General features: G+C 33.2%; 1 protein-coding gene across 2 annotated transcripts; it reads left to right on the top strand.

Moving 5' to 3' along the window:
• Positions 1-476: 476 nt before the first annotated feature.
• Positions 477-25,108, top strand: LOC110995739. Of its 2 annotated transcripts, none has more exons than XM_022263037.2 (4): positions 477-553; positions 22,959-23,167; positions 23,534-24,548; positions 24,622-25,108. In XM_022263037.2, the coding sequence occupies exons 2-4, from the start codon at positions 22,993-22,995 to the stop codon at positions 24,794-24,796; spliced, it is 1,365 nt and encodes a 454-aa protein (XP_022118729.1). In that variant the 5' UTR covers positions 477-553; positions 22,959-22,992; the 3' UTR covers positions 24,797-25,108. The 2 variants fall into 2 exon arrangements, with proteins under 2 accessions (XP_022118729.1, XP_022118728.1); XM_022263036.2 differs by having other exon boundaries at positions 509-739.

The following is a 25,108-nucleotide window of genomic DNA, read 5'->3' as shown; positions in this document are numbered from 1 at the left end:
AAGTCGTTCATCCGGCATGGGTACTGTCTTCCGTTGCCTCCCATCTCCCCTGGCTTCATTAAAGCTACCCGGGTCGCAGGGGCGCGGGGAGACAATGTTGCCAATTACCGAGCTCTCTGCGCTTCCGGGGCACGATGTAAAACGCGCCATTACGAGTCCATAAAGGAAGTTATTACAAAGGTTCATGAATTATGAGAATTTTAATGCGTATGATGACGTATGGGGCTCGTCAGACGGCTTAGGAATATTTTATTCATATGATATTTAAGGTTCAAATGTGGTTTGAGGTTCAGCCAACTTTTTGAGTGAATTTCAAAATAGGCTTTATATAAAAATAGTAATAAACAAAAAAATATCATAACACGCATTAGAAACGGTCTTAAATTAATCCTTATAAAACACTGAAAATGCCACAAATTGTGTCTTAGCAAAATGAAATGTCATAAACTGACAACACTGGCAATCGAGGGCGCGTCCTGGCAAGGCGGTGCGTTAGTCCGCGTGAAGCGGCGCGGTGGCTGAGCGCTCCGCAGTTCCCGGCCGACCGCCACAGGTACGCGCCATCCTGTTGCGCACAACCTATACAACCTCGCACCTCTTTCAAACTTCTCTAGTATCTATACTCTGTGCCCTTTCGCGCGCTGTCTTAACTTTCTACGTGTTGTTCCGTAGTTGTGTTTATTCTATAGTAGTATGGAATGTTAATTTTAAATTAAATAAATAGTAGACAAAATTTTAAGTAAGTACCGTTGTTATATTTTATACAACAAATTATTTAAATTAATCATATACTTACGTGTTGCTCGACCCAATTTGATTCTTTACAAACGTGAAACCTTTAATAATTTTCCAATAGCCCAATAAATTGAACATACATATTAAACGCGTCCCTGGTTCCATACATAATTTATTAGCAATAAAACATATATTCATTTTTGCTATGTTATGAACGCATTTACATTTTATTATACATACTTTATTTTTAAATTAGACGTGGAAATATCAACTGCAATTCGCACATAGCTAGTAATATCTCAGGTGTTTTTTTCAGTTTTAATTTGAGGTTTCTATTAATTGCTTTAAAATATATTTTTTGTATGTAGTCACATGTAAAATTAAAACCATTTTACTGAAGGATATAACTCAATAAAACCTCACCAATTGCCTATTTTTAAAATTCGAATTCTGAATAGAATTCTATTTGAAATTCTGACGTTATGCGAAATAGCTTTTACCGCGCATTGCTCGGGTGACAGATTTTTATTTTCATATCAAACTCCGAAGATGAAATCAGGCGGGAAAAGTAACATCACTCTTAACATAATCTAAAACGTTCATTTTATGTATTTTCTCAAATTGCGAATTTCAGATTTATATTAAGAATATTTGTTTTCCCTGTGATTATTAATTATGATACTACAAAATTAGAGAACCAATCAATCAACATTTTTAATACTTATCACGTATGATGTGATCGCTATTATTTTGCCATTTCATGAAGTGACTTGCGTTTAGCTGCCTTATATCATTATCATTGATTATTGACTTGACCTGGCCGGCTGTAATCGGAGATATCGTACTGTGACCATTTCTACGACTGGTATTCTACATGTAAAAGTAGTATAAGTTCAGCCTAAAATCCAACAAATAGATTTCGGTAGGTTAGAAAACCTAATTGTTTATAAAGACAATTATTGTGGACATTGTACAGAAGTACAATGTCCACAATAATTACACTTTAAGCTTATATTTTTTTTTATGTTCTCGTTCAACTGCAATCGGCTATCTGCCATAATCAGATATTGTCAGAGGTTATTTTGGGTTGGGTGCGATTCTATTGAAGGACACCGTATGTGTACAAACTGGATTTTACATTAGTTTATCTGGTCTAGGTCTAGTATTTTCCATCTTTGTAGGCGAGTCACGTCATCTCCTGGACTTAACAGATACTTGGCCAGTAGATTTATATGCTTGCTTAATCTTTCCCGGTATCTACTACTATTTTTGCGGATTACTTCTTTTACGGTTGGGATCTCCACGTAATCGTGGATTTCCATGTTTTTGACAAACCAGTGTGAATTTGAAATAGTTCGCAGTGCAATTTTTTGAAATCTTTGTATATAGATATAATATTTATAATACGTTTAATATTAGTATGCTAATCGCAAAGAAAAAAACAAAGGCATATTCATCATTCATTCAGTTGAATTAAAAATCTTATTTAACCACTTAAAGTCTTTTTTATATTAAGAACCCCGTCAAACAAACCTAGTAATGTAAAAAATCATATTTGTTAAATTAATTGTTTAATGTCTGATACGTGCGTGAAAAAAACATAAGTCTATTTAATTTTTACACAGAATTTTTATTAAAAGTAGTATTCAAATATCAGTAATGAAAAATTATATCGTTTGTTTCATTTTAATTGTTATAATTATAATATCTAGTCTGTATCCACACACATATATAGTCTATAAACACACATTTATACAGCATTTACAATATTATTAATCTACATAGTAATAATAATAAAATAAATAGAAAATAAAAACAAATTCGATAAAACTTTTCCCTGTGGCAGTGCTGACAGCATTACCTCGCTGTATTGCCTCGTTAAACGAGGAAAAGAGCAGGTCTGGTGACTTCGGTACTATCTACCAGGCGCCAACTTTAATCTTGGAACTTGGAGTCAAATAAATACATCTTTGATTAGCGCATGTGCACTTGAACCCCACGGCCAAGTCTTGACTCCAAAGATAACAGAATCAAAGTTGAAGGCAAAGACAATATTGTTTATTTATTATAGTAACTTATTGATAATCGCCAAAAAATTAAGTACTTCTTATTTTAAATTTACAACCGTTCTCACATCAAGAGCATAGAACGGTCGAGAAGAACTGGTAAGAATCTTAAATCAAGTACTATAATATATAACACAAGCTTGCAAATATTCATCTATGTCTAAACTCTAAAGAATAAAAATGTAGCTACCATCTACGCCTAAATTTCGGTACAAAAGATATTGAGTTTGGATAAGTCCGTATAAGTTTTTATAGCCATTTGGGATTACTGTTATAGCCTAAACTTGGTTCTAACCATTCCATCTTCAAATTGAGAGAAAAATATTAAAAAAGGTTTCTTTTATAAAGGACTTGTTGCTTTACATATATATATATGATACAGTTGGCAAAGTGTTTATTTTGTTTGGTTAAATTTTAATTAAATTATTATCTACAGTATATTACCACTTACTTACGTCCGAACCCAATAATTAATCCACAATATCAGATTGAAAACAATCTGAGATCAGACCGTGACAGTCGATCGATCTCCAATATGCATCCCAATAACCAAACCCTACGAAGACAATTCATTTTTGGCGAGGGATAGATAATCATAATCAATATTAACCAAATAAAGTAAATAAAACCGTGCAAATAATATATTATATACATGTCTATGTTTAAAACATATGCCTTTTAATTATTTTAAAAACTAGTGTAAGTTATTATCTTAAGATAGGATATTGGCACAGTTGAACTGCCATTTTCATACAAGGGTCTATCCACATACACTGATCTGACCTACCATGGATTGCTTGTTGATTGGTTATTGGCACACTTTTATCAATATTCGGATTAAGGTGGTCAGAAATGGATTGAGATAGGTTATTGGGTTTGGGCTTTAGGCACTTGTGTTGTTAAGAGTACTTATAAAATAAATAACTTATTATTTTCATTTTTAATTATGTATTTTCTATTGTCTTCTATAATCTATGGGTATGTGTGAAAAAAATTAAAATGTCATGTCTTGTAACTTTTAAGCGTGCATATTAATTAGGGTTTCCAAATAAGTAGTTTTCTTTTTATGATAAGGAAGACGGTCTCCGGACTGGTGAGCTATGTCATATAATTTGATAAACATTAAAGATATAAAAAAGGTTTTATATATAATGTCCTGTTTTTGCGTAAAATAAAGAAAATCTCTTTACCAAAACTGTTTAATAGTTAATTAAAAATCAATATTACCTTATATACACAAAAATCGTTTATAAGAAAGGTCACGCGATGGCAAGTAGGACTATGATAGATGAGAGAACAAATATGAAATAAATAGAATTAGTGCGTAGCAATGTACACAACTTGAGTTACTTCCACTAATTGTTATTAAATGTGTCTTAATTACATTTTTTTTAAATCTAACTATTCTATCTATTGATTCTGGTACTTGGATTTTGTATCAAATAAATAGCCAGCAACGAATTCGCGATATTCTTTTGTAATATGCGCCGGCTTTCCGATTGTTGGCCTAGTGGTTTTATCCTGGATCTCTCATCCCTGAGATCGTAGGTTTAGTTCTCGGTTGTGCACCCATAAATAGGCTCTCTCGTACGTGAAAGAAAAAACAACCGGCATGATTTTGATACAACAAATTGTACATAAATTATTCACACTTAACATAATACTTATATCTCACAAACCAATAGTCAAATGTCAAATCTGACACGTGTATTTTGTTGGGACTAACTAACAGTCATATTAATTTAATACTAGTAGCGCCATCTATTTTTCAGCATACGAACATTTCTGCCCACTACCAACACAAACATACTTCATATAAATAGACACTGATATTAGTGACGTTGACAACCCATTAGAGTCCCACTCAATGTTACACTCAATGATAATAAATTATTCAATATTTCCAACTTGCCTTTGATAAATTGTATTTGCATTACGTTTGTCGTGTTGACTAAAGTAGGTGAGCAGGTGGGATCGCAATTAAGGTATAAGGGCTCTAATGGCTTAACTCTACGGCTTTCAGATGTTTGCCAAATCCAATGTTATGCGAAATCGTGCTTGTTGACATCAAACAGATAATAAACGTAGAATGGGATGTATATTGAGATTTCAAATTTCGAATGTTTAGTCAGTTAATGTGAACTTTGTTTATCATTAGGGAAACATGACTCGGATACAAGATTTTATCTATAGATGTTATAATTACAATGTCCTTCAACTGTTTCATGGATAAGATAAAAAGATAACAATAATCGGTAGGAAACAGTAATTTATAGTAAATATGCAACTAAACTGGACTGAAGTAGTTTGTCTCCTACCTGCCATATAGTATCACCATTCACACAGGAATTAATATCTTTTTGGCGGCATGAGGTTTTATTACTGCCAAATAAATAATTTCATTTATTCAGAAATCATACGCAACTTTATTTTCGTGATAAGTAAATATATGTATTGGTGGGTCCAGGCATCAGTTTTGCTATTAAAATAACGATCTTATATACTAATATCGTAAAGAGCAAAGATTTGAGTAATTCTTATAACATTGGAACCCTAAGTTAACCGAAAAATGTGACGGTAAATTATTTTCCAACACCGATAAAGAAGTTTCACTTCAAATATATGCAAGATAAAATTAAAAAGGGGAAATTTTTGTTATAAAATTTTATGCAAAAAAGCGAATTAGGTTCGAGATAAGCACTTAACAGTGCTTTCTCTAAAACTAATTTGCCCACTACCGAATATATTCAGCTTCGGAAAAGAACTGTTTAATCTTTTAACATCGTGATACTATCGAATTAATGCGGGTAAAACCACAGAACACAACTTATTACTTTTAAAAGGCTTAAAATATCTAGCGATATTTTTTTATAGTGAATACCTACTTAAATCTTGCACATATTTAATTAAATAATTTAAACAAGTCGTTTATAACATAAGAGTTGCCTGGAAAAGATCGCTCGAAAGCGGTAATGCCGCCAGTTGCGCATTGTATTATGTTTCTGCAATGAAGTATTAATTAATAAGAGTGATCAAAGCAAAGCAATCTATATACTATGAAAAATTTTTCAATAGAACAAATTTTCGTTCATCGGACCAAAGATCGTATAAAAATATTCATCCGAAAAAACAATCAATTCGTAAGGAAAATATTATCGAAGTTTAATAAACAGATAATTTGAAGACTTATAACCGTTCAATTTTCTACGAAAGCAAAATGATTGAGGCGTCATTAATTCTTTGCACAAAAGGGTCGTTTAGCCCGTATATTTGTAGTTTCGGAAATAAAAGCAGCCTTTGTTCTCTGGGGGTTTGATCTTTCTTCCTACTCTGTTTAATAAAAATTTATTCTCTAAGGAGGCTGGAGGAAAAGTTACTGAAAACCGGATTATGAATAGCTCGGAGTTTTGTATTCGCGTAATTTCTTGCATTCGATGCATTATATAGAGGAAGAAAGGTAGAAGAAATTTTCTGTTTCCTATACATCATTAATAGGTACAAGTATGCAAAATGCGCACATGAAAATTATTCAACACTCCTCTATAAGTAACTAGTGGATTCGACAGACGTTGTCCTTCATGATATTTCAAGGATAATAGACATAGTCTGAAAGTAACGAATGCAGTGCCACGGGCTGATTTGTGAATCTAAACTATGAAAATTCATTCAATTCGATCCAGCCGTTTAAGAGGAATTCAGTGACATACGAACGTACATTATAATTATATATAATATGTAAGATATCCTATCGTGTAAGGCCAAACTGCACATTATCGAAATAGATTTTGATCATAGCTGTCAACAAAGTGACGTATATATATTAGGATGATTGCATAGTCTGTTAATAAAATAACAAAGGACACATATAATATTAAAATAACGCAGTATACCTACGAACAATTATCTACCTCGTCCAAGCAAATACACAAAATGAAAATATATTATGTAAAATCTTTTTAAAATATAAAAAGAGGTCGACCTCAAAGTTGAAATAAGTTATTTTTTCTATTAAAGTTTCCCAATCAAGCTTAGACAATGGATACGAACAAAGACATGACTGTGATGAAAGCAGAATTTTTTAGACTGAAAACTTTTCTATTCAAATATAAATGAAACCTGATGACGTATTATATAATAATTTTACTTGAAATTCAAATTATTAAAACTATATAACTAGGCAAAGTATTTAATGTGAAATTGATAACTATCTTAAATATTTACACATGTTTACAAAATGGAAGTTAAATGTAACTTTTTAACACGACTTAAATATAATATTTAAATATTACCTACATGAACATTGCTGTACACATCGTCACAGACAAAGATAAGCGAGTTTTAGTTAGTAATTAATATCTATTTTTTATTGTAGTTTTTATGTATTCTTTTATTTTTGTTTCTTTGCAACGAAGTGTAAATAAATAAATAAAAATAAACATTATATACTATTGTTACGAAGACGGGTCAACTGCAATGTTTTTAGATTTTTCCACTACTTAGAGAACTTTTCAGCAGGCTGAAATATGATTTATGACCGTTTCAGGAGAGGGTCAATCACATATTAGAAAATCGAAATTTACATAATGTTGCCGTAGTTTTCAGGAGGCTGAAACATTTTTTCAGTCGGTTTCAGAACACGTATAGACGAATGGTACACTTTTTAGCAGACCCGTTTTCAGGCGTTTTCAGGCCTGGTTATACCCCTTTGATGAAGGAATATTCTAGAACGAATTTTCTAGGTGTGGGACAAGCATTGTTTGATACACGAAAGAGAGGAAAGATAAGAACCTTCTCGAAGCTAGACCGAGAACTCTAGAACGCCGTACGACAAGCACGTAGCAGTGTGAGAAAGAGATAGCAAGTACGCGCGTTCTAGAATTAGGCGATCGCTACTCAGTAGCGCTCCCGCCTAGAAAGTTCTCGTAAACATCGGAAACATCGTTCGAGATTCTTCCCAGGGATATATAAGCGAGCCGAAACGCGACCACTCAGTTCAGTTTTGAATGCGATTCGAAGCGATAAACACCGAAGAGAAAAAGTGCGAATAAGTGCGAACCAGTGATAAAGTACTGAGTGTTTTAAGTGATTAGTGACAGTGTTTCATTGTGTGTGTTATTAGTGCTTTTCTGTGCGTAATTTCCAGATATTAGTGTAAACGAATTCCTCGTAGATTTTATTAAAATAAACCCTTGAATAAATCGACGGCAGTTTCTATCCGATCCCCTAGCTCGTAACACTATATTAACAATATACACTATATTAACAATATACACTTAATATAATTGTAGCTAAGTCTAATGTACCTAATAAGTAACCTGAAATTTTAATAATTATAATATATTATTAAAACTAGTCACTTACGGCAAGGTTATATTATAAGATAACTATTATAACATTATAACGATTACATTTTAAACGTATTCTGACAATTGACAAGATTGTTTTGATGATTAAAATAAAATCAGTACGACATTATATATATCAGGGAATCCTAGTGTGGGGGCCAGTGCACTCTACTTTATCCAAACATTCCTCTATATTGTGTCTAATAAAGTTCTTTCTTTTAACTTAATTTCAACTTCAATCTCCTATCGTAATATGCAAAAATAAAATGCCTTAGAACTTTCCGACTTATGAAAGCGGTTTTAGAGTGATGTATGAGGTTACGGCTTCATGAGTAAGCAGTATTACCCGTTTCATTTCTAAGTCTAAAGAACGTCGTTTCGACTCAGAATTTTCCCTGTGAAATTCGGAGAAAACATGTAACACATTCATGAATTTTCTATGCAAAAAAGTAATAAAATTCATAGGAACGGGAAAAACGTATTATATATTTAACTCTTCAGAGACTGGCGTTATGTAGATAAATATGGCCGTATTGTAAATTTTGAACGGAATATACAACAAATAGATCGAAATAATTACAACAAAATTTTATATTAGTCTGAATTAGTATTATCAAGCGAAATTGTTATTTGCTTGTAATTGTGATAAACTAAAACTATATAAATGTCATCTTTTGAGTTACCTGTAAGAGATAATTTGATTAGTTATGATGCTATCTTTTGTATCACGTATTTATTTTATGTGTATTATACTTTTTTAATTCTTGTATGTGGAATAAAAATAAATGAATAAATATAGTTTGAATTGAGTACCCCAATATTCTATTAACGAACATAAAACTTGCCATTATTTTGCATTTGCTGTGAAACAATAAACTCCGTAATTAATAGATGTTTAAATACAGCAGGGGGTAAATTGTATGTAGGCTCACCTAAACGATACCACTTATGAACAAAAACAACAGTCTCTAGAAAGAAATTATAATCACAGAATAATGAGTTATACACAAGGGCACTTAATTATACGTAGGCAACTTTGATACAATCTGTTGAAAATATAAAGCAATATTTTACCGTGTAATATTTTTTTCTATATTTAACGAAAGGTTCTAAAGGTCACATAAAAGACTTTAACATTTTCACGACCACACTTTAGCCGTAATGAGGGTAAACGTGCTAAGATTATGTATCTAGCAGCGTGTGTAAGTAGATATGGCGAAATAGAATTTAAGCAGTTTACCTAGCTCATCATAAAACCAGCATGAATAAGCCTCATAAATCGACAACATGTAAGGACAGGAGGCTGATCACGTCAACAAAAATATCAAAAAAAAACGTATGTAAAGCCAAAAAATGTATAGGGTTGCCACTGTATTCCTTTTAAATTAAAGAAAATATATTCTTTAATTGGTTGGCGTTAAATGAATTAATGTTTTTTTTTAACTTAGACCCATGATAAAGTTTCCGCCCATGGACATTCACATTGCCTGAAGGCTCGAAAGTCTGTTGCCGGCCTTTTAAAAAGTCCTGCGCTCTTTTCTGAACAAAAATTAAATATGAAATAAGCAGATACAATGTGGGGCCAATATAGGTCACTGGATTCCTATTTGAATAAAAAAAGTGCGTACGTACAAAATAAACATGCCTGAATTGAAACTTAATTGTTATGTAAATGTAAATTAATTATTACTATTGTAAAAGCTCCAATAGATGATTAGATATGATAAATACATGGAGTTATCATCTACCAGTATATGATAACTCCATGTATTTGTATATTTTTATTCACACTGTTTACACACTTTATGCGTGCTAATGATAATATAAATAAACAAAAAATCTGCGTTTTCTGCACAAGCCGTTTTGCGACAGAAGTGTCATCTTAAGTTCTATGTAACTACTTAACGATATCCGCCAATAGCGTGCATTTTGTATCCATCTCATTCTTTCACAATCGCTCTTTCCCTTTCCTTCAAGAAAAACGCTGCACATCTTCGTGACGGTCAAAATTTTTACCGTCATGTGCCTAAAGAAGTTTCACCTTAAAGGACCTTTAATTTGTAAATTAAAATGTTAAACTAATTTTAGTCTGAATCTTCAATTCTATGGCCACTGTTTAGTAAAACTTTAATTGAATGTCTTATACTGTTATCAAGAACACTATAAAAAGATAGTAAACATTTTTACATTTATTATTTTACATTTTGCCTGCTGATAGAAGTCAATCCTCTAGACATTTTCATGTTGAAGGGACACTCAGCAAGAACGGTCTTATTTATAGTTTATCCATTTTAATATGGCCACCCCTTACAACATACATAACGTATAATTTTACAAACTAAACATATGTTTATACAGATATATACACTATATGCAAAAATTTTTGTATATGGTAAAATTATAAATGACTAAATAGATAATTAGAACATACATCAATAAGTTTACATACTTAAGTTTAATCAAAAATTTTGTGTACTGTCAAAATAATCTGATATAACCAATCTGGCATAGGAAACTATTTTTGTTCTAAAGCCGTATTTGAGCCATGCAAGATTTATGTTTGATTCATCGATTTTTAAACCTCTTGTTACCACTGTTATATGTTCTAATTAGAGCGAGGACATACAATACATCTTATTTTGCGGTATTCACAGAGAATAAGATTTGCTACGGTTTTATACAAATAGATTAGTCGCAGAAAAATTTGCTTCGTGTCAAAAACATAGATAATAAAAATAGTTCACACCACAGACAACCCAGTACATACGTGGATACGCCATTTCATGAGGGCAAAAACGTGAAATAAGAAAATAAAGATAGAAATCAAAGTGCAAAGTTTAGTGGTAAGGGCGAGATCATTAATCTTTATTGGAATTCCTTTATGCCCGAAATCTCCAATATCGTAACCACTAACAGTTATTGCCAATCCATATATAGTCCATTTTCCTGTTTTTATCGAAATGGAAAAGTACAGTTTTTGATGAGAATTCTGATTTGTGGTGAAATCGAATAGTATAGCGTTCAACGTAGCAGGAGGTGGGTCTACGCCGTAGCAAAATTGCTACGGTTTTGTTTAGTGTGATTTCCTGTAATGCGACTACGTGAACAGATATTTATTTTTATTAAGAAGAAATTGCAGCTTAGAAGTAGCTCAAAGGGATAATATTACATTAAAAATAAATATATGTAGCAATACAGAAATGAACATTTCTTAACTAATATTATAAGAGGAGATTTGTATATTGTAACGGTGAAAAAAAATTAGAATGTGACATTGCCACTGATAATTATTTATTTCTAAAGTAGAAAAAACGTCCAGTCACTAGTTAACTACAAAGAAATAAAAACACATAAAAAGTAAGAACAGCATAGTTGATAGCTAACGTAGGTATTTTTTTTATTAAAATGTAAAAATATTTCTACTTTCGCAATGAATAGCTAACATACCTAAATTTATGACCCTACTGAAAAGCTCATATACATTATTTTATTCTGGCCGGATGTTTTTACCAAAAAGAAAATACCATTGACCTGAAAGTTATTTAAAAAATAGAACTTTATATAACTAAAGATTAAAGATTAATTTGATACTTAAACTGGTGCTTAAAAGATAGAACCGGTGACCTCAAAGCTGGTACATTTCTCGTTTAACGAATAACTATCGCAATACAGAGAAAAAAATGATGTCAGCATTAAACTTACACCGCCACAGGGGCAAAACTTCCTTTCGTTTGTTTTTATTTTCTAGTCATCAATCTATAATAATTATTAATGTGTACGTTAAGAATGTTGCAAATATCGTTTATTGGAAATAAATTCCTTAAACTTTCTATAATAAAACAACACATACAACACATACATTTGACATAGAAAAATTTCGTGTGTCGTCAATCACGACATAATCTTAAGTGCGCACTGACATATAATCTGAGGATTATGTTTATGTAAGTTATAGATTTTCCGCCGAGCTTCGGAGATGTTATAATGGTAAGCTTATGAAAAATTCCAGTTAAATACTACTATGTACTTTATATCAATACTTGATGTGGAAGAGATAATCTATTTAATATTTTTGTTTGTGTTCTTAATTATTTATTTATTATTTAATTATTATTTATTATTTTGATTAAGTATTAAGTTCTATACAAAACGGTGATTAAATGACCTAAAAAAGACCTAATATTTGAGAGCAGTGTTGGTCTAGTGGCTTCAGCGTGCGACTCTCATCTCTTAGGTCGTAGGTTCGATCCCCGGCTGTGCACTAGTGGACCTTTTTCTTCGTGCATTTAATATTCGCTCTAACGATGAAGGCGCAGGAGGCTAATTGCCAACTTGTCTGAGATTGACAAATCATGAAACAGACACAGAAATCTTAGGCCCAGTCCAAAAAATATAGTGCAACTAGTAGTCACAAGTAATCATTTATTATTTCAATAGTCATGATGTATGCTTGATAGTATGCTCATCTGAACATACGTAAATTGCCCATCCTCACCACTTACTAAGAAACCCAAAAGCTATCTGTTACAATGGTGAAATCTGCTTGTGGGTAATAGGTATTGGAGTACAATGAACTGTCTTTAATAGGTCACAAAGTAGAGAGAGCTTACAATCATAGAAAGGTGCGAAATATACCATAGATTATACAGGATAAATAATAATAGACTACTTATATTTTAAAACTATATTTGAAAATAAAAATTTTATTCTATAATTATTATTAATGCTGACATTCTCTGTTATATAAATATATATTTTATCTACACTTGCCGGAAAATAATTGTTGTGGATTTTACGGAAATGGTTATTCGATGCTTTGTCTTACAAGATTGACTTTTGTGTTGTTGACGTTTTTGATTATATTTTCCTTCCTTCCCATCCAGCCCTATCATCAAAATTATATGGAAATTTATTTCAGTTAAATTAAAATTATAAGATTCTCCCCTCCATAACTTGTAGTATATGTTAACCTCTTGTTTATATAATTATATATGTGTGTGAATTGTCTTTATTTGTGAAGACATCTTTGTTTTGAGTAGCTCTGCTTAGATTAAATTCAATCCATCGAATCTATCCTCACCATGTTAAAACTTAGAACGCGACATTGACTTAATTGTGATTTACACAGAAGTTGCCATTAAAAATAAAGTGAAGTGAAGTACATTTCCCTTGATTCCCTTTTGAAAGTAATTAGAAAGGTAGAAACGGAAGAATGATTTCAATCTATCAATACCAGTATATATATATAGTCCCAGCGTTGGGTTTGTTTTAGAAATTTGTGTATTGAAATGTAATAAAATATTAAAGAAAATCCTTTTACGTAAAAATTCAATCTATATAACCCATCTTTGCGGGTGCCCCCATACAGTGAATGATCAAAGATACAGTTCAATACAGTTATTATTTAATAAAAGTCCATATATAAAATATAATTGATAATTATTAATTAGTAATTCAACACCTACGGTTAAAAATGGCACCTACGAGAAAGTGATTAAGAATGTGTCTATATGTAATCTCATTTATATTTTCCTTAATATTTCCGTCATATAATTGATTTATTTACTAAATTTATTTGAAAACCTTCAGTTAAAAGGGACGGCTTGGTAGTATTATTAAAAAAAATATCTAAATGTAATTTATTTTTCCATTAATATATTGTTTAAAATATATATATTACATCGCTTAATCGAACTTTGTTTAATTTGCTTTTTTAAAAGAGTACCGAGAGTTTTGTAGGCCGGTATTTTCTCTGAGCCTAAACCCTCTGTCTAGTTTGCCGATGTTACTACAGGTTCAAATTTAATGACGTGGAATAAGTGATACCTTTTCTATAAGAATCCTATTTGACATTTACCTAATATCGCTCCAATCACGTTAGTACATTATGTACAAAATCTCTCAGTCACGAGCACGTTCAATCAAAACAAACATTATTTTAGCTCATAAAAATTGTTAACGTCGCGTTAGGCACGATCAACCGTTATAATACCAGATCATTAAACATTCCCGGAAATTTGTAAGGAAAAGAGGCGAATAACAGAAGCAATTATTAGCAACGTAGTAAAGTAGGACGTTAATTCTTTTACTGTGGCGCTTTAACGACCCTTACGCACGATTCCCTAATTCAATATTTTCCGATACTTTACTGCTTATAACTTCCGTTAAGGCAATTCATAAGGTTTTATATAAAAGCTTTTTGTAAAATGTGAGCTTAAAGTTTCAATACATAGCTTTATGCGTTATTCTACAGCATGTTGCGTCGAGAGTATTACAGTTATTGAGTTGTACTTAAGTTTGTATGTATTAACATAAGATGGTGCACAGATCTCTGCGAGTGCGATTGCGAGTATCTGCCTACTACTCTAATGAGTTGTAGGAAGATACCACGGAATTACACTTTTTACGGTCTTGACATACCTTTTTTAAATATATAATAGATGGGCTAACGAGCCTGCAGGACGCCCAAAAAGGGCAGTCATCGCACCCCATAGACACTAAGTTTTAATGGGTGCGTTGCCGGCCTTTGAGGAGGATTACACTCAAATTTTGGACGTGTTAAAGTTGGTGGTCGTATCTCTCAGGGAAGACCTCCACCGGGAGTCGATTCCACAGTTCGCTAGTTAGCAAAAGAAAATTCCTTGCCATCATGGTAATGTTGAATACGGTTCGTACGGTGCTGAAGCGAGGCAGGAGGGATCACCCCAAAGAATTCTTCAGAACACTCATCGTAGTACATTTTATAGAAACCTATACCTCTCTTGTCTCATCCACTTTCATGACATTTATCATGCTTCCACTGTTGCCTTATATATCCTACTTGTAAACCGCCTCTCATTCTCTTTATTTTCATAATCCGTTCTACATGGCCAAAACACCTAAGCAGTCCCAATCGTCTCCATTACACTATTACTTATCCTACCACGCATTGTCAATTTATTTAAAGGCTGTTGATATTCTAGAGAATTCCAGGTGGAATTCCTTAACTGGAAAATGGTTTAATGATTGTTCTGTTCAATGATGAACAAGACGCTCAGATATAAGCTGGGGTCCGAAGAGAGTGTTTCAAAATTAATATAGAAAAATTTTTAGTGTGTTATTCTTTGTGATATACACGACTCATATACAGAATACTCTATATGATTTCTTCCTCCAAATTCCGATATCCGTTTAAAGAATTAGAAAGGGTTTGAGCAGTTTATTGAAACGTAAATTGTTTGTACAAAAAAGATTCAGGATTGAATCAATGTACGTTGGGAATGGTTCATTACACGACGGATCTTCACTTCGTACGATTTTTATATTATCCTAAAAAAAATTGGGAATGAAGCTTTCATTCCCAATTCTCGTCAAAGTGGATTTAAAATATTTGAGTTTTACGTTGTTGACTGAATCGCTATAATAGTATTTAAGGGAAGTTTCAAAGTAATATTGAATATATGTTTGAATAAATAAATTCTTATATATAATATATTTTATTACTTTAGTTAGTTAAGTTTTAAATGCTTTACCACGCAGTATATTTCTGACCAAGTTAAGTATGTAATACAGTGAATACAAGTTTAAATCCCTTAAAGAAGAGTTACTTAACATTTTATTAAAAAAAATATAATTTATTCATAAGAAATACAGACGCATAGTCAGCGATCGGCCCACTTGCCATATTTGAGGAAGAGAGACAATCCGAAGCATGGACGCCGCCACAAGCAATGTCATTAAAGTGAGCATGACGATCCTGGCCAGACGTTTCGAAACTTAACTACACAGGAAAATAATAATACTAAGATTTCATACTTTCGGCACAAGAATACACGCAAAATTGTATATGTCCTTCTTTGGGTTGCATTTCGCAATAAGGAGTTAGTTGTACTAGTTTGATAAATCTAGTTTTGACTATAACTAACTGATGTATTTGTGATGTATTTAATATCGTTCACATTGCCAACGAAACAAAGAATATCATATAGAATTAAAATACCTTAAATAATGATGAAAGAAACAAACGCAAGAATGTATTACTGTTTTAAATACTGCTGGGTAAAAATCAGCACTAGCTGTGTAGGCTTACTATAAAGTTAGCAATTATCCAGTTGATAAAAGGGCCTGGGACTAGTGCTGGGCAGGCTACTTATAATTAATTTCTGTATTTGTTTTGAATATTGTTTGATTTGCTTTTTTAAAAGAGTACCGAGAATTTTTTACGCTGGCTTTTTCTCTCGGCCTACACCCTATGTCTCTTTTGCCGATGAGTAGGGAGCCTACAGGTTCGAATTTAATGACGTGGAATAAGTGATACCTTGATGATCTTATGTTTATTTTTTTATAATTAATCACATGGATGTTTTAATTATTTACATTATAATCGACATTTCAAACCTACTTATTTAAATATTTGAGTGTTTTCAATTATAAACGAGCTTGTCCTATATTTGTCCCTAATATACAAGATTTTCCGTCATGATCCACCCATCAAACCAAATTGTTTTAATTCAAATGCAGGCTAACGAAATCTTAAATGAAATCTTAAACATGTTACATAATCAACAATCTTATTTAAGGTAAGTAAGATATCCGATGAACAAGGGAAGTAAAACCAACCTAGGAGTTCAGGCATCTCTCGTTCGAATTCGGAAACTTTAACGGATTGAACACAGCTTATCCGAAGCTGGATATATTCGGTAATGGGCTGATCAGTTTTAGAAAAAGCATTGTTGGGTGCCTTTCTCAAACCTAATTCGCTGTTATGCTGATGATTTTTTTTCTCTACTTTAAGTACCACATTCTTGGTAATTTTATTTTATTGTGTTATTATTGTCTTATCTTGTTTATGTTTTTAATTGTATTTTTTTTTAATTCCTATTTTTAGCAAAACTTATGTTTACATATATTGTCGTACATGTTAGATAAAAGATTTTATAAAATTATCAGTAGATTTCGTAATATGTATGATGTTGTAGACTTCATAAATAAATAAATAAGTAGATAAAGTTAGGGTTTGCCCTACGCCGGCAAAGTACGAATTGGTGGCCGATAAATGTCTTTATTTTTTTCTAATACACCATTGCCATTTTGTATACATGGACATGTTAATTGCTCACATAGAAAAATCACCTTTAAGCCGTTTTTAACGCTTACCATTTAGCTTGCTTCAAATTTACCTACACTGAAGTATTTATTTATTTTTCTAAGAGTTTCTAAGGCTAATAAGTATATATATATATATATACATATATATATAATAAGTAATTAAGTTTTTTTATGGAAGAACTGGGAATGCTAACACAGGTATTTTTTACTCAAAAGGGTTTCCAAATCTTACACTTTGAAAAGAAAATGTACTTAAAATAAGTAAAGACTTTTTATTATTATTATTACTAATTAGCTAAATTAAATTTTAAATACAAGATTGAGGTTTTTAACGGTATATATTTAATCTCGTTACTTACATTAGTTTGATTAAAAATTATTCTTCCGGTTAACGTTTGGCAATTATTACAATGTGGCGGTCCACATTTTCATTTGTTTCGTTCATTTTAATTAACCACAGAATAAATTTTACACAATGTAATTTATATTGTATGATTTATGTAATACGATATGTTGTTTTGAATTTTTGAAGTTATATTCCTTTGGCGCGATGGAGAAAAATGATGCGTGTGAATTTTTACGATGCGCGCACACCAACACCTAAATTCGACATCGTAAAGTTAGGTCTAGGTGGCATGGAAATCGATAACTATGTTCAAGTTTTATATCCTAGTATTTTTAAATTTAGAACACGTATTTCTTAAGAGTACAATTAAACAGTGTAAATAAATAAATATTATTTTGGTGTTTATAACTCAATTTCATACATATAATTTATTTATTTAAATAAAATATTTTTGTTTAATTTTAATTTTTATCGTTAATCACTATTGCTTTTTAGTTATTTTTTTACCATACGTCAAAGAAGTATAACTTCTAACGCGTGTACATAAGTACACACACTCTTTTTAACAGTGTTTATCGGTGTTGCAGTGAATGCTAGTAGTGCTTAGTGGCTTCCGCAAATCTTTGAGGTCGTATGGTTTATTCCCGGCTTTGTACATGGACTTTCTGTCTACGTGCCCATCTAACGTTAGCTCGAACGGTCAAGAATAACGATTTGAGAAAAACCGGTTTGCTTCGACCCGATCGAAGTCGATCGCGTGTGTGAGGCACAGAAGGTTGAAACGAAACAGATATATTAATCAGAGAATATCTATTTTTTTCTAGACGTATACATAAAGTACTATATATTTCTATGATAGCTTGAACCTTTAAATGATATGCATAAATATGTATACTCGCGAGCTCTCTAGCAGATGCTAGATCTAGAGTGTCCATGGGTGGCGGAATCACTTAACATCAAGTGAGCCTTCTGTCCGTTTGCCCCCTGTTCTATTAAAAAAAAGGAGAATTCGAAGTTACACTAAAAATTAAAAATGATTTAATTAGAATTGCGTCTAGTATTAATACGTAACATGGACTGATAAGTACCTACACGATACGAGTGATTTATGGACAATTTGGTAGATGAAACATAAATTTATTATATTGAATTTAATTAATAGCCATAAGACATAAAAACACATGAGTAATTCTAATCAAAAAAATGAGGAAAAATAAATAAAATATTAAATCATCCTTTGCCATAAATCTTTCTCGGTATAGATGTTTAGACTTTGAAATCCGTAGATTATGTATGGCACAATTGCAGTAATGAGCGAAATTTGCTTCCTAAATTATAATACGGTTGAACATTTTAATTGGATATTATAACCTAATTGCAGGATTAATGAAGGGATTTCAAACATTGTGATCCTTTGAAAACAATCGGTTCAAGAGTACTGCAACTTGTATGAGCTTCCACGGAACAATGTATTAAGTGTATTAATTCGAATAACTATGTAATTTGCTTGGGGTAAACCAATTTGTATTGCGTAAATGCTAGTTTAATATTTATATCCCATATTGACAGGTCGTACTTGAATTCCTGTATGCGGTGATATTAGTTGTTTCTACTACGTATTTGCGTGTTGTTCCCACGAGTAAGTAAGTGCGTGTTACTATTTCACCATGCCTCCTGCTGATAGAGCACAAATCTTTGTTTTTAATTTATTTTAATATTCCTTATTAGTCATGATGTCACATGGAACATGGTGTAATGGTTGCAGCTCCTTACAAACGTTGTGTAAAAGAAAAAACGTGGCGATTAAAAAGAGTGGCGGAGAGTTTATTGCCAGTTCTTCTCTTCCGTTCTACGCTCTGGATTTAAGAACTGGCAGTAAATGTAAAATTAGAAGCATGTAATGTACATATCTTTTTTTGACGTTTATAAGTGTACATTATGTTACATAAATAAATTATTTAAAAAAAATTCACGTAATTTTTATCCGAAAACATGATTAAACTATGTGATATAGCTTTTTATTAGCTTTTATAGAATTTTACGACACCATTTCTAACAAAAGCGTAAAACCTAAGCATATTTTTATATCAAAAGTTATTGAATAAAGATGTCGATGTGTTGAAGCTTCATTCGCGTGTTGGGTGGATAAGCTTATCCCGAGTTATTATCATTTTATGTCACATAAAATCAGGTTCGTTCCTATAAAGCTTTCGAGTCTACCCTCCGTCAACGTCCGATAGTGTTGTCATGTAAAATTAAATGTCAACATATTTGGTACGGGTAATAACTCTGTGACTATAGAGATTTTTAAAAATACTTCATACATTTTTAGGGACATCACAGACTAGCAGACATTTTTTGTCAAATCTGTTTATAAGTTTATAAAAAGATTGACATATCCTATTAGATTTTAATTTAGATTTTAAAACAAAAACAGGCTTAGCTAAGTCTAAGATTACTGGTAGAATAGATATCGTAGGTATAAGAAAAGTTATTTTCTTGAAGGATGTCTTGTTCAATCTAAAATTTTAGTATAAGCATTAAATTATGTTCTAAAGTTTCTCAAAGAACAGAAGTTTTTTTCAAAATCTTTGTATACTGAAAGAAAGTTGAGTAATATAATAAATTATGTTTTGTAGAAAATAAAGAATAAATTACTTAGACGAAGCTTAAAAATGATTTGGTAGGTTCTAGAAAGCACCATCACATCACAGCCCTCCTCAATATAGAACAATTAAAAGTCCTTGAGCTCGCGTAACTTGCGTGTAATATAAATACGTAAATAGCATTAATTATGATAAAGCGATTGATTTGAAATAAATTTCACACGCACAATCCTTTAACAGCATGGGGTTCAAATTTAAATTTTGACCCTAACAAGTCATAAGCCCTCATCATTTTCAATCAATTGTCATCAGCCTGTGCCTGATGATCGATGTTTTCCTTCACTATTCGAGTAAATGTCAAAGCGCACAATAAAACCCATTGGTGTGCGGCTGGGGGTCGAACCTACGACATAAGGGATTAGCATCGCAAGCTGTAGCCACTAGGCCAACATTCTTTATTTTATTTTATTTTTATTTTTATTTTATTTATTTATTTCTTATTTACAAGTGAAACTCAATTAACCAATCACAAATTGGTTAAGATTTTCATACAAACATTGTTTCTAATTATCCAATTTGTTAATTACAAACAATGTGCATTCAACGTGGCAACTATGTTTGTTAGGTGAACTTTTACTAAAGCGATGTACTTAGTTGTTTTAGTTACAGTTTGCAGAAGCTTCAGAATGCATTATAAAGCAAATGAACCGACACAGTTAGTTGAAATTTACCGACGAGTTAAGTACCTGTCTATTAGTTTATTAGTCAGGAAATGTTTTAATGAAGAGGAATTATTGGTAGGTATGATGCACTGATAACAAGTCACACAGGTAGACCTCACCGGACAGAATTTCGCGCCTATTTTGCGACTAAGGTGTTGGCCTAGTGGCGTCAACGTGCGACTATCATACCTGAGGTCGTATGTTCGATCCCGCCTGTGCACCAATGAACTTTCTTTCTATGTGCGTATTTAAGATTTGCTCGAACGGTGATGGAAATCATCGTGAGGAAACCGACATGTCTTACACCCAAAAAGTCGATGACATGTGTTAGGCACTGGAGGCTGATCACCTACTTGCCTATTAGATTTAAAAATTATCATGAAACAGATTCAGAAATCTGAGGCCGAGACCTAAAGAGGTTGTAACGCCACTGATTTCTTTTTTGAGGCTAAAGACAAATCCTACAAAAATGGTATCGAAAAATTGTTTTTAATCGTTGTATTGCACTCGAAGGCACGCGATTAATAATTAAATGAAATTGTATAAAAAATGTTTTCTATGTTAACCTTAATTCACTGTCAAACTTGCTGTGTCAATCACATTATTAAAAATACAAATACTTTTCGTGGACAATTATATCATAATGAAAAACTCATGTTTTTCTATAGTGAAATGTAAAACTTATACTTATAGGAATTTTTATAACTATTTTGCTGTTTATAATAAAAATTGCTAAGTTTTTTCTATTCTCAAACAAGACGATGGTTTTTTAAAAAAACCTACTCAAAATAAGGTAAGCGGTAGGCTTGTTTTAAACCGATTGTGTAATACTCATAATAAAACATAAATTATTCAGGGCCATTCAAAACGTTTGTATTCCGCATTCGTTTCAACGGAACTTTTTTCCTAAAGGCGTCGATTAATTTCAAATATCCCGATATTTTAATGTCTCTATAGAACCTTTCCTGTTGGAATATTGATGATTGCTGATTTATGTAACCGGTAAACCTTTTGTAATAAAAATGGGATCAAAGTGCTTATGGGAAAATCAAGATTTTATTTTTACATGTTACGTGTACATAATGTTTCAGAGTAGTTATAAAATATATAACGAAAATATTCTTTAACCTGAGAGGGATTTTAATAATAAAAACAACCTTTTTACAATAAATTGTTTATTGGAAAACTTGACTGAAATAATTGCATTTTATTTGGTAAATACTGTAAGAGCTTTGGCGTCTGCTCCTTTGTTGCCCCGAGGCTATATATATGCGGCTTTGGTGATACACATATAACGACTTACTTGTTTAACTCGTTATGAATATAATCTGTGATGAAATTCAAATAATCTAAAATGCAAACAATGAATTGGCTCGAAATTTACTACACCGATGAAAAAAATCTTTCACAGCAATACTAATAAAATGTTTATATCGCGTACGCTGCGGAAATGATTACTAATAGAGCATAGCGACAAACTTACTAAATTTTTAAGAAGATCGTATTGTTTGTAAAAAGTCGGAATATCTCTAAAAAAAAAAACAAGCAGCGAGTTATGTGCCACGTCAAGCCAATATGAGCCCTTTAGTTTTTACCACACTCATAAATTGTAAGTTAACATTCTCGTTTCCGATAATAGCCAATAACATAAGTGTCACTTAGATTTACGAACTTATCAATAAGTCAAGTTAGTTTTTTTTAAATACAGTGTCGTAACGCCACTACCTCTAATGTTCTTTGTCAAAAGCTCATGTTTTAAACAATTATAGCCAGTTGTTACCTATATTCAAAATCAATATTTAATTTAACATATATCTGAATATATCCATAATAACCGCAACGGATCTTGATTCATGAATCGCTAGCTATAATTCTAGACAATTGTTAATTGTATTTTGATTTTCAGTATAGGACAATATTCTCCACGATCCTCGATCGATCGCGTTCCAAACTATACATTATTCGCGCGATGCACTTTGCCTATCCCGTCTTACTCCGTGGGGTGATAGAACATCATATACACTTTATTACATAGTTGTGTTTAATGACAGTTGCTGGCGGGGCGGACGTGGGGCGCGTGGGCGCATGGCGCTACTGTACCGTGCGACGCGGCTAAAAGACCGCGCCGATACACACGTCTTCACCTTCGTCGTGACGAGATCGGCGACAAGAGAGCCTGACCGTGACGTCACCTCCAAGGACTTCACATGCGCGCACCAGCGATGGGCCGTCGCTTTCAGCCGTACAGACACATCTCTAGGTACCTATTTGTCATTTAAACACTATTTGTAAACTATATTTTAAACCTACAGGACCGGAGAAGGAACTAATTAGGATGAGATTTATACATAATTATGGTTAAACAAAAAAACAAATTGGGCAGTTGATACAACTAATTATATTTACATCACAGTTGCATTAATCAAAGATGAAAGGATTTTTTCTTTAGTTACGTCCACAGTCTTCTTCTTTTAGAGTCTTCGCTTCTTCTTCCATTACTGGAGGTTGATCGTCAGTCTCTTGAAGCAAGGCATGTCCTGTCGTCGCTGTCATCTCTTAATAGACTTTTAGTTTTAGGCCAATAAACAATTACGACATCATAACTCTCATTTTTTTTCCTTTACAGGGATCTATTTAGTATGGCGCGGAGTATGCGAGGGCATGAGAGTGTATGTCGACTTCACCTTCACTCTATTAAGCCGAGATCACTTCACTGCAAACGAGGGCTTCTCTGGGAAGCAAGTTCGCTTCAACGCAGGATGTGCTGCTCAAGGACGCGGCCGATGCGTCTCACTGGCCGAGCTGAACTCAAAGTTCGCAGACGCTCGCGGCGAATTTCAACTCGAGCTGAGCATGTCCCGTGTCAGAACTATCTACTCTTGTGAACTTCGTGCACCTCGCCTCGATACACCACCTTTTGCGTTCGCCAGCTTCGATTGGTCTGTCTCTGCAAGTGGTGGCACTGGGAAAGAGCCGCTTTCTTTACGATTGGTGCGATTATCAGGAGAAGGCCAGTTAAGCAGAGTTAGATACGCTCTTGCTCTTGGTGAAGGTGACAGGCGGATACACTCAGGGCCGCTTGAATGCCTTTGTGATGGTGAAGGTCGAACACCACCGTGGATACCGCGACCCCCTACTAGACTCCTTCATAAAGGCATGCGATTATCTGTAGAACTTGTTTGGGCGAGAGCTTTGGCAGAGTTGGCAGTTCCAGTGGGTGGTAGAGCAGCCACATGCTACGACCGAGACAAACAGGCGTGGGCGTTACGTTGTGATACACATTCTGAACTAGTCAGACTTCACATGTTGTACCGCGACGTGCATCATGTGCCTAGAAACCACTTACGCTACGTGAGCTGGTCAGCGTGGTTAGTTCGAACAGTTTCTGCATCAGGTGAGCCTGACGCAAGCGAGTTACCAGGCGCACCCTTCGAAAACTACTATGCTCAAGAGAGTGCTGATGAGGGTCTTATGATGGAGACCGCCTTGCGCGTGGAAGACGTTTCCCGGGCTGGATGTGCCTTCTTGCATCCCGGTGGAGAAGTTAGAGTTCGAATAGAATGGGGTGATACTTACTTGCTGTTCCAAGCTACCTACCATGTTTATGACGATCTTTGTCGTCTACATGCTCATCAAATGAGGTAACAATATTACTTGGGAACTTATTACTTTATATGCTTATTTATGCTTACAATTACGCAACTTTCTTTGCAGACGTGAAGTAGCCGCGTTACAAGCTGAGAACTATTCCCTGGAGCGGCAGTTATTCAGCTATCAAAAAAGCCTGGCGTACGCCCAAGCGCAGGCAGGCGAGCCAGCGGCTGCAGAAGGTGGGGGCCGGCGGTCTCCAGCGGAACGCTCCTTGTCTACAGACACAGAGTACGCCTGAGAGTGGTCTCTTCTTCAAAATACTTAAATCTTCTATCTTCTCGACTGAATCTGACATTTTTGAGCGATTTATCTATTTTTCTAAGATTTTATGGCGAGGTGCGCCTTGTTCGCACCGCTTCTCGCCCACGCCGGCCCCCTGCACTCTCGCCGCTCGGATCTATCGATAGCTAGTAGTTATATTCGACTACTTTTTCTATTTATCTGTACATAAAATATATTTAGATATTATATATTATGTATATTTCTTGACTTGAAACTCGAATTCATATACTGCAAAACAGTCGATTATGATTAAAATTATTTAAAATTC

The sequence above is a fragment of the Pieris rapae genome, chromosome 20 (assembly GCF_905147795.1).
Source record: "Pieris rapae chromosome 20, ilPieRapa1.1, whole genome shotgun sequence".
Lineage (NCBI taxonomy): Eukaryota > Metazoa > Arthropoda > Insecta > Lepidoptera > Pieridae > Pieris > Pieris rapae.
This window is presented reverse-complemented; position numbering and strand designations above follow the sequence as displayed.